This window comes from Canis lupus, chromosome 38 (assembly GCF_048164855.1).
Source record: "Canis lupus baileyi chromosome 38, mCanLup2.hap1, whole genome shotgun sequence".
In the NCBI taxonomy this organism is placed as follows: domain Eukaryota; kingdom Metazoa; phylum Chordata; class Mammalia; order Carnivora; family Canidae; genus Canis; species Canis lupus.
This window is the reverse complement of record NC_132875.1, coordinates 3,556,665-3,571,434: the sequence shown is the minus strand read 5'-3', so window position 1 is coordinate 3,571,434 and position 14,770 is coordinate 3,556,665. Positions and strand designations below refer to the sequence as shown.

At 52.8% G+C, this 14,770-nt stretch overlaps 1 protein-coding gene across 15 annotated transcripts in view; it reads right to left on the bottom strand.

Annotated features, from left to right (window-relative positions):
- NOS1AP (nitric oxide synthase 1 adaptor protein) overlaps window positions 1-14,770 on the bottom strand; it is a 277,804-nt gene that overhangs the window by 76,199 nt on the left and 186,835 nt on the right. For all 15 annotated transcript variants that reach the window (XM_072814408.1, XM_072814409.1, XM_072814412.1 and 12 more), the window contains one exon: window positions 3,521-3,613. In XM_072814408.1, the coding sequence (XP_072670509.1) occupies window positions 3,521-3,613 (93 nt within the window). The remainder of the gene's footprint in view (window positions 1-3,520; window positions 3,614-14,770) is intronic.

Here is a 14,770-nt window from a genome sequence, read left to right as displayed (position 1 = left end):
TGTCTCTCTCTCTGTCTCTCTCATGAATAAATAAATAAAATCTTAAAAAAAAAGAAATCCAACTCTTGAGAGCTGAAGCTCAAAGAGGCCAAATAACCTGCCCATGACCACATAGCCAGGAAGGGAAGAGCCAGGACTAGGACCTGGGTCTTCTCAGCCGTGGGCTCCTTCCAGCACGCACAGTCACCCAGTGAAGATCAAAGTGTTTGCGGGAGGAGGAGGGTCTAGTCAACATTTTGACCAACGAGGGCAGCACAGACCCTGACTAATCAGTTGCGAATGTTAGGCTGGACCGCTACCGGTGCCCATGGCAGAGTATCAGCCATGAGTTTTTCTTCACCCTCAGCTACCAGACACGAGCTCTAGTTCTTAACCTGATGAGGATGGCCATCGCCCAAACCTGCAGGCTGTTCCATTTCCATGGAGACAAGCATGGCGCGTCTCCACCTGGCCCCTCTCAATCCTATAAACAGAGAGAGACAGGCAGACCGTGAGGCAGTGTCAGCACACTCAGGTACCAGAGGCCGGTCACGTGGGAACAAAACGACGCAGGGGCTGATTGCCATGAATGTGCACACACCTGTCTGAGGCGACATCAACGAACACTGTGATTACAGGCATTACCCGAATCACAACCACGCCTGAAACGGACACCAGGAAGAGGTGGAGAAAACAAGATTGGGAAGCTTCCCGTTCCCAGGCCTGGCATCAGAAGAATCAGATCGAGGAAAGACCTGTTAGATCACCTCTTTTGTGGGCCAGCTGGAGGGGGAGCTCACAGTAGCAATTACCAGGGAGGGAGTTTCAAAATGAGTCACAAGGTCCCCCGGGGCTCCCTGGGGAAGATGCTTCTCCAGCTCAGCTCTCATTACCCAGTGGAAGGAGGCTGGCTTCTCCGCCAGGTGACACCTCAGCACACAGTGTCCTTACATATGGCACCATGTTGGGCAAAAATATTTAAGGCTCTCCAACATCAGTTTTTTGCACATGCAGTGGGGGGATGGTGCTGCACGTGGTACACGATGCATCGGGGACACACTGAGAGGGGGAAATAAGACTGTCCCCCTGAAAGGCAAAGCCACGAAGTTCCATCCTCATGGATCAAATCAGAGGTATGCTAAGTTACCTGAAAGGGACGGAACAGGCCCCAGGACAGCACCTTGAAGGGGCACCCAACTAAAAGATGATGCAGCCGGGGGTGTGCGTGCGTGGGGGCGGAGGGGAGGGCACGATTGTCAGCTAGGAGGGCACGGAGGTCAGTGCCGGAGGCAAACCCTGGCTGAGCCTGTCGATCAGACCCCAGGACAGCATGTGCCCGACAAGGCCCCTCCGAGCATCCCGGGACCCGTTCACCATGGAGCCAGAGCCCAGGAAACCCACCCGCCACACAGCGGGCCGACCTGCACCGTTACCCCGTCTCATGCTCACCGAACCCCCTCTAACAACCTGCCTTCCCACATCACTTGGCGCAGAGGAAACGGCTTCTCAGGCTCGTGAGGCTAACGTGTGAGCATCTGGCGTGGGCAACCGTGCACGGTCTCAAAGTGAATGATGCAGCCGGCGCTCCAGTGGGCACATCAGCCCCTCCTGCGCTCCGGCGGGAGAGCCGGCGGCCCGGGCTCCTACCTCCGAGACGGGGGAGCGGGAGTCGGGGGCTCTGGAGGGCTGTCGGCCTAGCACCCGGCGGGGAGCGGCTCAGTGAGAAGACTGGGTGTCGCGGAGCCTGCCCCCGTGTCCTCGAGACCTTCCCAGGAGGCCTGACCAAGGGATGCACCGAATGGGCGTGGGGGCATCTTGGAACCTGGAAGGTGCCCCTGAGCCACAACCACGACTTCATCACACAGGACGTGAGGGCCCAGAGCCACCGGTCCCCTGTCACGCGGAGGGCTGAGTGAAGCTACGTGACACACGTGACAAAAGCCGGGCAGGACTCAGGCCGGCTGCCTCTGTCGTGAGCTTGGGTTGCACTGGCCCGTGGTTTTTCCCGAGGGTACCTCTCGCTTTTAAATCCACATGGTCATCATCCGGGATTTAACTGGCTTCAGCGACTCTCCTGCCCAGGGACCCTCAGGAGGACGATATTCCAAAGACTGTCATGCGGTTGCCTGTGTGCACAAGAGCCACCCCCACCCCCTATCCCCGGAGCAGGAACAAGACGGGGACTCTGGTCCCACCGTGGAGGCTAATAAAGCCAAAATCAGTGAACCTTGTGAATTTTTAAAGAGTTCTTTCCACACAACATATCCTATTTGATCTTTTTCCTGTATACTCCCGACCTCATCGCCGTGCACTTTCTAGAAGTACCTCCAAAGATGCTCAGGGAGCACAGGAGCACAGGTTTTGGGTCAACACACGGGAGACCCTTGTCAATGGCCATTTGTCCAGAGGAAACAAGGGGCTCCCGGAGGAAGCAGCCAAGCCCCGAGCACCGCGTGGTGTCCAACTCTCCACGAGGAGGACGAGCGCGGATTCAAACGCCTGGATCGGCAGGACGACTACCCTTCCCCTCTCAACTACTTGATTCTCCGACCTCACGTCCCCCGCGACCGTGCGCTTGTCCTCACGCTCCGTAACGCCCCCACGCAAGGTTCGCCTTCAGTCCCACCTGAACTAACAGCATCTGGGTTTGGAACCGAAGGCAGCCTGCGAGGTGCGGACGACGCTGCTGCGCGAGGTGCCACCACCAGCTCGTATAAAACAAAGCCGTCACAGATTAAAAGGGCATCAGCAGGGTCAAGAAATAGAGGAGCAAAAACACTTCTCCTGTTTGCTCAACCCTCCAAGGCCCCTTCCAGTTCTTTCCGGAAACATACGCTGGCTCCCCTCTGCCAATACGCACACCGAGCCTTTCCCAGGGGTTGCCCTCATTCTCCCACCGCACGTACAAGTGACACGCAAACAGCCACACATCTCAGCAACACACACTCGCTTGTGTCACCCCAGCTCAGAGAAATGTCCCCCACTTAGTGGCTCAGCCCTTCCTCCGCTCCCCCCCATCCTGGCCCCAGCCCAGCCTTCCTCACACCAAACAGCAGCAGTGGACAGGCCTGGAGGGGAATATTCCAAGAAATGCACTGAAGCGATAGCACAGGACACACATGGGGGCCGGACGCCACCTCACGGGGGACGGAGGGTCGTGCCTGGGACGGAAGGGGACAGCTGCTGACAAAGCCTCCTCATCCACTCCCTCGCCAAACGCTCTTATACTCGTCATCACTTTGAATTTCAAGTATTTCCTAAGATCAAGACTCAAAAGGTCCAGGTAAGAAAATGCAAATACAGTGGCAGGTGGGCCCTGTCGCCCATGGGACGCTGGGACACGGGGCCTTAGGGTTGACGAGGCCGCGGGCCTCTGCCTCATGTGCCTGCGCAGCTGCTGCCGCCCGACACCGGTGCTGGTCCCGGCCCCCGCTCCCCACACGAGGAAGGACGCTGTCCAGAGAGCGGCCTTGCGGGACGAGGCCCCCCACACCCCGTTTCCTGCTCCCCTTCTACCAGCTTCTGGTTCAGAGCCCCTTACCTTCTTCTTCTTCTTCAGAATCACTTTCACTCCATCCACGGAAACCATAATGCTCACCTTCTTCTTCTTGATGTTCTTGGCTTTAAACTCATACTGCAGGGGAGGGAGAGAGAGAAGCACACTCCAGTTAGGTCAGCGCCCCTGCGTGGCCCCACCCAGCTCACGACCCGGGAAAGGGGGCAGCCGACGGGTTCCTGGGGGACGGAAAGGCAGGTGGGTGTCTCGGGGTCGGCACCCGGCCACCAGGGGCAACCAGGGGACGGGTGTAAACCACTCTAATGAGATGAAGACAGAGCCTGCTTTCAAAACCTCATCAGAAACCCAGAACCTTCCCTCGGAAACTCATCCTGATGTTGAACGACCTCCACGGCCAGGTTTTCCCTGTGTCTACCCCCAAGCTGTGGAAACTCAATTCCATCTTCAATGAAGATTATGAAGAACTGGAACAGGTCTTCAACTCAGGGCTGGATTTGTTTTTCTACATCTTAAAAAATTATGAATTCTTACTCTCTATAAGCCCCAAATTCCTTTATTTGTAGGTCAGTTTCCAAGCCTACCCACAGCTCTATTAGCCTGAAAGATTCTAGAGAGTATTCTAGAAAGGTTCTAATGACACAACCCCTATGGCTGCTTCAAACATCGCCCAAGGCCACCCACGGACTCTGGCCCCCTTCCCATCCCCAGACATCTTCCATTACGTTTGCTCATTCCTAGCTATTTCTTATTCCTGTGCAGGCTGGTAAAATTCTACTTTAAGATTTTTATTTATTTATTCATGGGAGACACACAGAGAGAGGCAGAGACACAGGCAGAGGAAGAAGCAGGCTCCATGCAGGGAGCCCAACGCGGGACTCGATACTGGGTCTCCAGGACCCCGCCCTGCACTGAAGGTGGCGCTAAACCACTGAGCCACCGGGGCTGCCCAAAATTCTACATTTTTTAAAAAAGATTTTATTTGTTTGAGCATAAGCGAGCAAGAGAGCATGGAGGGAGAAGGAGAAGCAGACTCCCCACTGAGCAGGGAGCCCAACAGGGCTCGATCCCAGGACCCTGAGATCATGACCTGAGCCGAAGGCAGACGCTTCACTGACTGAGCCCCCCAGGAGCCCCTAATTCTACATTTTCCTCACTGAGCTTCATTCTGAACACTTATCTGACTTGTTAAAACCATTTTCATCTGGTCCCCATCTCGGTAGTGACCCCCACAAATTTACCTGTCAAGCTAATGAAACATCTGGCCTACAGGCTAAATAATAAGAACACACAACCCAGAGCCAAGATCTCTACTCCAACCCACAGCCCCCCTCCTCTGCGACGTTTGATACTCAACACTCCCTCCCACCACACCACCAGCCAAGCTCGGCGAGGCAATTCTGTGTTGACAGAAATGAACCTAATCCACCCTAATGAGATGAAAACACAACCTACTTTGAAAAAAGAAAACCTCATCAGAAATCCAGAACCTTCTATAGGCCGATCCTTTTAATGCTCCGATCTTAGGGATTCAATCTAGAGCTTCCAATCCTGTGTGCATCCGATCCCTCCCATGGAAACCTGAGCCCATCCTACTCTGTTGCCTGGTTCGGGCCGATGCCCCCTGGCTGGCGGGCTGCCTCCTACAGACCAGGACACGACCCAACTGAAGCAAGGTAGTTTTCTTTATATTGTCAGGGCAGGTTGTGGCTTGCAGCTGATTTGAGTTTCTGGTGACAGCAGCATACATTCCCCCCCCCCCCCACTCTGGTGGTCATTCTTCCTACCCCGTCAACAGCTGCCCTTTTTATCGAGCAGGCTTGAAGGAGAAGCAAACGACAGTGTTGGGCGCCCAGGAGAAAGAAAACATCAAGCTCAGACCTTGCTTCAGAGCAAGCGTGTCTGGCAGCTCGGGAGGAGACGCGTGTTGTACGGGAGCGTGGTCAGGACAGGCCCTCAGCCATGCGACAGACCCCTCTGCAGGCAGCGGCTATGAGCCGGCCAAGGCGACGGCGCAGCGGGCGTGCGCTTCGGGACCTGGCTGGGAGCCCCAGGGAGTCCCCGACTGTGCATCCTGCTCAGGTGCAGGGCTCCAGGAACAGAAACTACCCCGGCGGCTGGGGGGTGGGGGGCCAGCACGGGGGTCTGCGGGTGAGCCGACGCTGGCCCCGGACCCACTGAGAGAGGTGAGCTGGCGACACTTCCCGGCCACACCTGCAGCCACCTCTGCTCACTTGGGCTTTCACACACCTTCAAGTCACTGAGCTCGGGGCTGCTCCTGCCAGCCAAAGGTGTGCAGAGGGGGCATTTCAAAGAACTCGGGCAGGAGGTAAGAGCCTAAGAGTCCCAGAAACACCAGAGAGGGATGAAACCAGCCCTGTACTGGTCAGTCCTCCATGGCTTGTCTTTGGTTTCTTCCAGAAGGCCACTCATGAGCTCCACGTATTTCCTCCTACTTTTCCAGCAATAACATCAAAGCAGCAAGCATTGGGTGGCCATGCCTCTCTCCCAGCCCTAATTTTAGAGAGCACACTGCCTGCTAAACCATCCTAGATGGCCTCTATTTCCAGAAGAATCTGGCAGCTGATCATCTCTTTGGTCACCTCCCTATGGGTTGCATGGTCTCTGAGATGTTTTTAAAAACTCAAGATGCCCCCCCACCATAGCCCAGGCTGGCAAGAGGCACCCGGCCAGCACCTAGTTGTGTATCTCAAACATTATTTCTAGACTTCATGTCTTGACAAGCCAGGCCTTTTTTTTTTTAAAGACTTTATTTATTTATTCATGAGAGACACACACAGAGAGAGAGAGAGAGTCAGAGATACAGGCAGAGGAAGAAGCAGGCTCCATGCAGGGGGCCCGACGTGGGACTCGATCCCAGGTCTCCAGGATCACGCCCTGGGCTGTAGGGCTAAACCGCTGCACCACCGGGGCTGCCCATGCCAGGCCTTTTAATACCCTGATCTTAAGAGGTGAAGATGCAATGAAATGTCCTCCTTGGAATAGGACAAGAGCCTCTCATTCCATTACGGTGCACAACCTCTCCGATGGCTCTTGCAGGCTCTGTGGGCACAGGAGCTGCATGTTCAAAGCATGACCAAATGGCTGCACCGGGATCTCAGGGACGGTGACAGTGCAGGTGTCCCTCCTACAACAGCCGGTGGAATGCTCTGGAGTGCTTCGACTCAAACAGGGGGCAAGACAGGCGTGAAACAGGCCCCGTTACAGCTGCCAGTACCGCCTGAGTGCCACTGAGAAGAGCCCTGGGGCTGGACACATTCCATACCTCCTCCCCCTGCCTGGCGGTCAGGGGTCCCAAACCCTTTCCGACCGACGAGGAAGGACTCAAATTGCAGGTCTGCTGGAAACTACAGAAATCAAAGGAAATCGAGTATCTGAACACGCTTTAATATCTATTATCCCGAAACCGTTGGTTCATATGGCAATTGTGCTTCGCTCGGACAACCGTGTTATTGTGCTCACAGGTGGAGGAGAGAAGGGATGGGGGGTGGGAGAGATGATGGCAGTGACCAGGAGAACAGAGGGAGGGGGCTCACGGGGACGAGCCTCCCCTTTCCCAGGCTGTGCTGCTCCGAGGGGCAGGCCGGCTCAGGAGGAAGCATCTGTGTTCCGCAGGATAGAAATCTAGTCTGCCCAGGCCTGCCAGGGGCCGAGGAACAAACAGGCCTGCCGGTGCCATGGTCTGCGGCTCGGGCCAGCCTCCCACAAGCCCACGCCAGCTCTGGAGCCTGTGCCAACAAGCCTGGCTCTCCGTCAGCGTGGCCGGGCTGACCCAATGTATTTGCTTTGCTAGCCGGGGCCCCGCCACAAGGACAGATGAAGCCCTCCAGGACCCGACCTTGCAGGGGACAAAACAATGCAAGTCCTAGAACCCCAGCCGCTGACTAGAAGGCCCCTGGTGACGTGCCAGGGTTCGCACACAGAGTCCTGGGGCCTGGTGCTGGGCCAACGGGCGAGGCCCATGGAGGGCGGCGGGGAAGAGGGAGGGGTTCGCTGCAACAGGAGCCAGGAGGACACCACAGGGAGCGAGAGGAACCTGGCTGCAAGGCCGAGGGCGGCCAAGCAAACAGAACGTAACCTGGGTGCCCGGTGCTTCCCTGTCTCCCCTGCCACCTCCCCTGCCCCCCGACCCCAGGTGCCTCCATCCCCCACCTGGGGGTCTGCAAAGGGGAAGCAGGTGTGCAGCTAGTGGGTGAGTTCAGTGAAGACACAAGCCCTGCCTGGGCTGGAGGCGGCCTGCACACCCACAATAGGAGGACCTTCTCAGGAGTCAGGGGGAGGGTCGGGGCTCCCCCCCCCCAACATACACACAACGGTCTCTGTCCGTGACCACGTCTAACTCCCTGAAGAACCCCTGTGTTTTGTGCAGGGTCCCCAGCTCCTCAGTCACTCTGTCTCCTAACACTTGGCCTAGTGATGCGCTCTCTCACTCACAACATGAGAAGCTGGCCCCGTACGTTGACTGGAAAACCCATTTTGCCCCATCCCATGCCCCAGTTCCCCCCAGTTATAAGTCAAGATGTCCAAAGGCGATTTCACTGGGAGAGGAGACTCAGTTTGCAAAAGCTGATAGCGATGCTCTTGCTAGGCCAGCCCTCGGCTCACCTTCAGCTGGGCTCACCGCCTTTCTAGAACGCTTCCTGGGGGCGATGGCAGGGAATGTAACAGTGAGTGAGCCCTGGCAGGGCCACGGGGCATCTTAACCACGTGGGGCTGCTAGTGTCAGTTTCACGAGTGCAAACCCATCTCCACAACCAAACTGTAAGCACCTCGACCAAAGGCGTGGCGGGAAGTCCTTATCAGTCCGCTGCTACGGAGGCAGCAGGATACAGAACCCGGGGACTCCCAGGTCCACAGCTGCATTCCTGACCGGAGCCGAAAGGTGGCAGCGGCCCACTGTCCACTGCTGGATGGACAAACAGAACACGCCGCGACATGGATGAAGCCTGAAGACCTTTCACTAAGTGATGTAGACTGGCACAAAGGGATGCATCCCGCAGGATCCCACTTCCAGGAGGTGCCTGATGTGTAGAGACAGAAAGACGAATGCCGGCTGTCGGGGGCCGGGGGAGGAGTTCGGGGATCGTGGGTACAGAGCTTCCATTCTGGAAGCTGGGAGAGATCTGGGGGTGGATGGTGGTGATGGTGGCACGACAATGCACGCTGTACGCGAATGCCACAGAGCTGTTTTAAAGAATGGCTGAAGTGGAAAATGTTATGTATATTTTACCACAATAAAAAGATAACAATCTGTAAACACTGGACAAAAATACACTTCTCCTCGTGGCAAGTGCACTGGGATTCTGCTTGCACATATTTCTGTCCCCTCTCCCACATGCGCGTTAAACACGCCACACTCTCCCGTGCTTCCGTTTGCTATTTCCTGTGCCTCGGATGCCCTCCCCCCACCATCTGCTTGGTAAACTCCTGCTTATCCTTGAATTATCCTGTGAGCTTCTGCGCGGCGAAGGCGTGCAGGTTCGCTTCCCGTACGCTCCCACGGGGCTGGGCCACCAGCGTGGGCACTGGAGCAATCTGTGATCACTGGGATCACTCGCCACCCATTGGTCGTTCACTTCCCCGCTAGGCCGTGCCCTCCACCCCCGACAACAAGAAACAGGACATTTTTGTATGCAAGAAAGTAGCACCAGGACACACGAGGGTGATAAAGGAGTGTCAAATAAACTAATGAAGTCAGTTGACGGTGGTTATTCACAGACCCTGAGGGAACATGACATTGTCCACGAGGATAAAATAAATATTCCAGAAGTTAATTAACAACTGAAGTTATTACAACCTAGATTCCACTTTTTTTTTAATCATGAGAGATACAGAGAGAGGGAGAGACACAGGCAGAGGGAGAAGCAGGTTCCCGATGTGGGGCTCGATCCTGGGACCCTGGGGGTCATGCCCTGAGCCAAAGGCAGACACTCAACCACTAAGCCACCCACGTGTCCGCCTAGATTCCATTCTATGGGCATAAGGACGTTAGGAAGATCTGACTTCCTTAATTCTTCCTTACTCCATAGCACACTGCTAAGCATCTCAATTTTTGCTTGATCCATACTTCATTTAATAAAATAATTTAGCTTCCACTATTAGTCAAGGCTGTTCCCCATCATCTGATGGCACAGTCAGAGGTAAGTCATGGGGGAATGATCCTATAGATGATGCTCTGTTCTTTGGACTTCCCTGCTTCCTTAAGTTCCAGCTTCTATGCCTGTGGAGCCAAAATCTGAGGGACAGGGTGCTCAGGTCGTCCCCGACTCTGCTGGTAGCTCAGTCCTCATACATACCAAACCATAGAAATGTGAACAAAAAAAGAAAAAAAAAAAAGAAACGTGAACAAGACTCAACATCACTCAGCATCAGGGAAATACAAGTCAAAACCACAATAAGATACCACCTCACACCAATCAGAATGGCTAAAATTAAGAATCCAGGAAATGACAGATGTTGGCAAGGATGGAGACAAAGGGGAACCCTCTTACGCTGCTGGTGGGGATGCAAGCTGGTGCAGCCGCTCCGGAAAACAGGATGGAGATTCCTCAAAAAGCTGAAAGTAGAGCTGCCCTACAACCCAGCAATTGCACTAGTAGGGATTTACCCCAAAGATACAAATGTAGTGACCTGAAGGGGCACCTGCACCCCAGTGTTTATAAGCAACAATGCCCACAGTAGCCACACTGTGGAAAGAGCTGAGATGTCCATTGACAGATGAATGGATAAAGAAGACGTGGTGTGTGCACGATGGGATGTGACTCAACAATTACATTTACATTGATGTGGATGGAACTAGAGGGTATTACGCCGAGAGAAGTAATCAGAGAAAGACAATTGTCATATGATCTCACTCATACGTGGAATTTAAGAAACAAAACAGGATCAGAGGGGAAGGGAGGGAAAAATAAAACAAGATGAAATCAGAGAGAGACAAACTCTAAGAGACTCTTAACCACGGGAAACAACCTGAGGGTCACTGGAGTGGAGAGGAGTAAGGGAATGGGATAACTGGGAGATGGGCACTAGGGAGGGCACGTGATGTAATGAGTACTGAGTATTATATAAAACTGAAGAGTCACTGACCCCCACCTCTGAAGCCAATAATATACTCTATGTTAATTAATTGAATTTAAATTTTAGAAAGGGTACAAATCATTAAAAAAATATCTGAGCAAAGACAAAAACCATACTAAATCCAAATTCTGGAAGATCTATGAAGTTTTCTGTGAACACTAGGTGGAGACATTTAGTTCCTAGCTCATCAACCTCAAGCCCAGCACAACTCATCTTAGCAACAGACCTCGAAGTGAAAGTTGGGTGTAAGTAAAATGTCGATGAGCTGCAAAATACCTAAAAGGAACTAGAGGAGCTACTTTTTAAAGAAAACAACATCCGGGCAGCCCGGGTGGCTCAGCGGTTTAGCGCCGCCTTTGGCCCAGGGTGTGATCCTGGAGACCCGGGATCGAGTTCCACTTTGGGTTCCCTGCATGGAGCCTGCTTCTCCGCCTCTCTGTGTGTGTCTTTCATGAATAAATAAATAAAATCTTAAAAAAAAAAAAAAAAAAAAAAACATCCATTGCCATTCTATCATAAATATTGAGTTTAAGTATTTACCCAGCTCTGTCGACCAGGAGATCTAAAATTCTAGTTTCAAATTCCATTTAGCATACCTAACCTTATTTTAAAAAGGCAAAATTCCAGACCCAGCCCTCAGAGATGCTCGTTCAGCAGGTCTGGGGTTGGTCCAGAAGTTGGCATTTTTTTGGATACAGGTCGGAATACAGATTGCAGTGTTCGGAAACACCACTCTGGGTCCCAGAAGCATGTTATAACAACTCGTTCCTATTTTCATTGGCATCTAGAATCTCCTTGGACGAAATCAGTGTGTCTTGACCATACAGGTACTATTTCTTGAAGTCAGGATACTATTGTTAACAATTAAAATATAAAAACAAAAAACAACAAAGGAAAAGCAATTAAAATACAGATTCTTATAAAGGGACCACTGTTCTTTGCTGCCACCCATTTCCCAAATCAAAGGCAGCTAAGATGACAACTATTATGTCGGGAGAGAATTCTGCTGTGTGGTAGGTGTCGGATGTTCCTACACTGCATTTTATGCATTTCTGTATCTCTGAAATATTTCATTAACAGAATTTTGGAGGAATCTTTGTGCTCACAATGGTCAGGAGCATAACAGTTGCCCAAACAGCTCATCTTACAGAGGAAGACAGCCACCACCCAAAGACAGCCAAAAAAAAAAAAAAAAGTTCCTTGGGTTCATGAGCAGAAAACCTGAGTCTGGAAGCCACATCTTCTGACCCCATCCCGGTGCTGCTCTCGGTGTTGCCTAACATCTGTTCTTTTCACAGGGCCGGACCCTGGTTCCAGTAAAGCAGGTTATTCATTCATTCCTCCATTTATTCAACATACATGTAGTGAGCGCTTTGATGCGCAGGTAGCTCATCTTAGAACAGAAAGAAAAAGAGAAAGAACTAACTAGAAGTTGACCTCACACAATCTGGAACATGCTCAGGCTGTTCAGTGGAAAGCCTGCAGTGCCCCCCTCCCCCGCCCCACTTCCCTAACTCTTTCCCACCCCACTCACGCTCGCTGCTCCCATTTCCTTTGTTGCTTCCTACCCTGTTCCACACCCATAGACACAGGTCAGTGACCTGGGAAGGGCGCAGAATGCCAATGAGGTCACAAAAACATGGCAAGGGGGCCCCTCTGAACGTAGGGAGGGCTTTGGGGCAGGAAATATCTGAGTTCTTGCTGTCTGGAACACTGAGGAAGGGGAGAGAGGTTGCTCCAAACACAGATGTTCTCGGGGAGGGAGGCACTTCCAGCGTCAAGAGACCGGCACTGATGGCAGAGGGCAAATCAAACGGGCCCTGGGATGGCAGACAGCAGCAGCCTCAAGTGCAGGCAATTTTGGGCTGTGTGCTCAGGGGAGCCAGTGAGTGGCAGCTGCTCCCCGTTGGGAGGAGGAGACAGGCCCTGGAATACAGCCATCACTTTTTCCGACTGGGAGCATGTTGACAGGTCACGGGTCACGGGGAGCTGAACAACAACCCAAATGATTAAGGGGCCCGAAGGGGTGATTTATGGAGCAGGGTAAGTGGCACGACTAATAATAATCTACAGCTTTCAGGTTGCTTTTCCCTCTGCTAGCTCGCACGGCACGTTCAAAATACGCACTCGAGCCTTCTTAGTGAAAACCGAGGCAGAGGTAGGTGAAGGGCCACAAATACAGGACAGGCCCGACTAGGACCAATCCGACCCATCTGTCTTCCCTTCTAGATCTCTAACCCAGGTGCTCCTCCAGAGGGTTGTGTCTCATAATCAGGAAGACAAATATTAAGCTAGCCTTTCAGGGGAAGAAAGAAAAAAAAAAATGCTCCAGTAGAACTTGTACCTGTGCATGCATGCGTGTGCACACACATGCAACCAGAAGGAGCAAGAGTCTGCTGGTACTTAGGAGAGCCATGATTTGGGGTTTTCTTCTTCAGACCAAAACTGGTTATGAGACAATAATAAATCAATCTTTTCTTCCTTTCTTCCTTCCTTTCTTCCTTTTCTTCCTTTCTTTCTTTCTTAGATTGTATTTACTTACTCATGAGAGACACAGAGAGAGAGTCAGAGAGAGAAGCAGGCTCCCTGCGGGGATCCCAATACAGAACTCGATCCCAGGACCCCAGGGATCACACCCTGAGCCAAAGGCAGACACTCAACCGCTGAGCCACCCGGGCGTCCCTCCTTCTAAGATATCTTTAAAAGAAGGCAATTGATTATGTGTTGCGACCTCCCAGGCCCCCTCAATCATTCGCCATGCTCACCCCACACCCACTTTGCAAAGTTAAGTGAAACCATTTCCAACAAGGGTTACAAAGTCCCCTGAAGCAGCCACATTTGCACTCTTAGCTGTGTGACGTTGGGCAAAACACTCCACCTCTCTGGGAACCCCCCTTCCCTTCTGTGAAATGAGGGGACTGGGCTAGATCACAACTGAGACCCTTCCCAGTTTTCAGTGGGACTCAGGCACTCCAACCCGCAGAGCCCTGGCAGCAGGCATTGATGGATGGGTCCATGCCCAACCCAGAAGCGACGGAAGAGGGTGGAAGGGGGCGAAAGAATGCACCACTGGGGAGGGGTCTCAAGTGGAGAACAAATTATTAGAATTTTGCGCAGAAAGCAGGGGCGTGGGGGTTTCTTTCTTTATGGTTTTTGCAAAAAGTGAAGAGCAGAGGAGCAGACGCTGAACATAGTCCTGGCACCAGCACTGGAGATCCCAAAAGGACCGAGAGTAGAAATGGGAACCCCCAAGACAGACCAGGAGCATATGCCTAGTGCTGGGTTGTAGGAATGAAGAAAAGACGCAGAGGAGATTCCTGCAGAGACTGAGACGCAGGAGAAATAAAAGGTCTCTCAGTCCCCTGCCTGGAAAAAGGAGCGATGCTTTCAAAGATGACAGCACAGGTGAGCATGGGATGCTGGAGATGCTCCCCCTCGTACGGGGGAGGCAAGCAGAAGCAGGGCACAAGGCCTAGAAGGGACCCTGGAGGTCGTGCAGCCAGTTCCGAGGCTGCCCCTCTTCTTCGCCTCTCCCAGGTCTTTGTTCCAGGACTTGGACTCGTCAGCACAATGGGGAGGCGAGGGGAGGTTTGAGAAGCCTGGGTCTGCACTCATCCACGGGGGTCAGACGTTTCCAGGTCTACGGGGGATTTGGGGGGGGGCAATGGCAATGCCACAGTGGGCAGAACACGGGACCACAACGAACGTTCATGGTATAATGAAAGATATGAAGCAAAAGGGTCATTCTTGGGAGAACTGAAGATGCTACTTGAGAAGGACGCATTGGAGGGGTTCTTGGAGTGATGGTGTTGTCCCTGTCAAGTGACCATTCAGCCTTTAAGAGGGTGCCGGCAGTTGCGTTTGAAAAGCAGTTTTCTCACAATGAGTCTGAAATCTACTCTCCAAAGCTTCCGCTTAGGAGGATTCTCTAAAGTGGTGCTTCTCAAACCTTGAGGTCCATATGCCTCACTGGGGGGATCTTACCATGTTACAGACCTGAAGGGTGGGAATGGGGACATGGCTGTATCTCTATCCAGGGTCCAGGTGATATTGACACTACTGGTCCACAGACCACACTTTGAGAGGCAAGGATCTAGAGCCAGATTACACAAATCCAAAAGGTATTTGGAAATGTTACCTGTCTGAGCTAATGATCTCTAGAGGTTTTTTTTTCTTTCT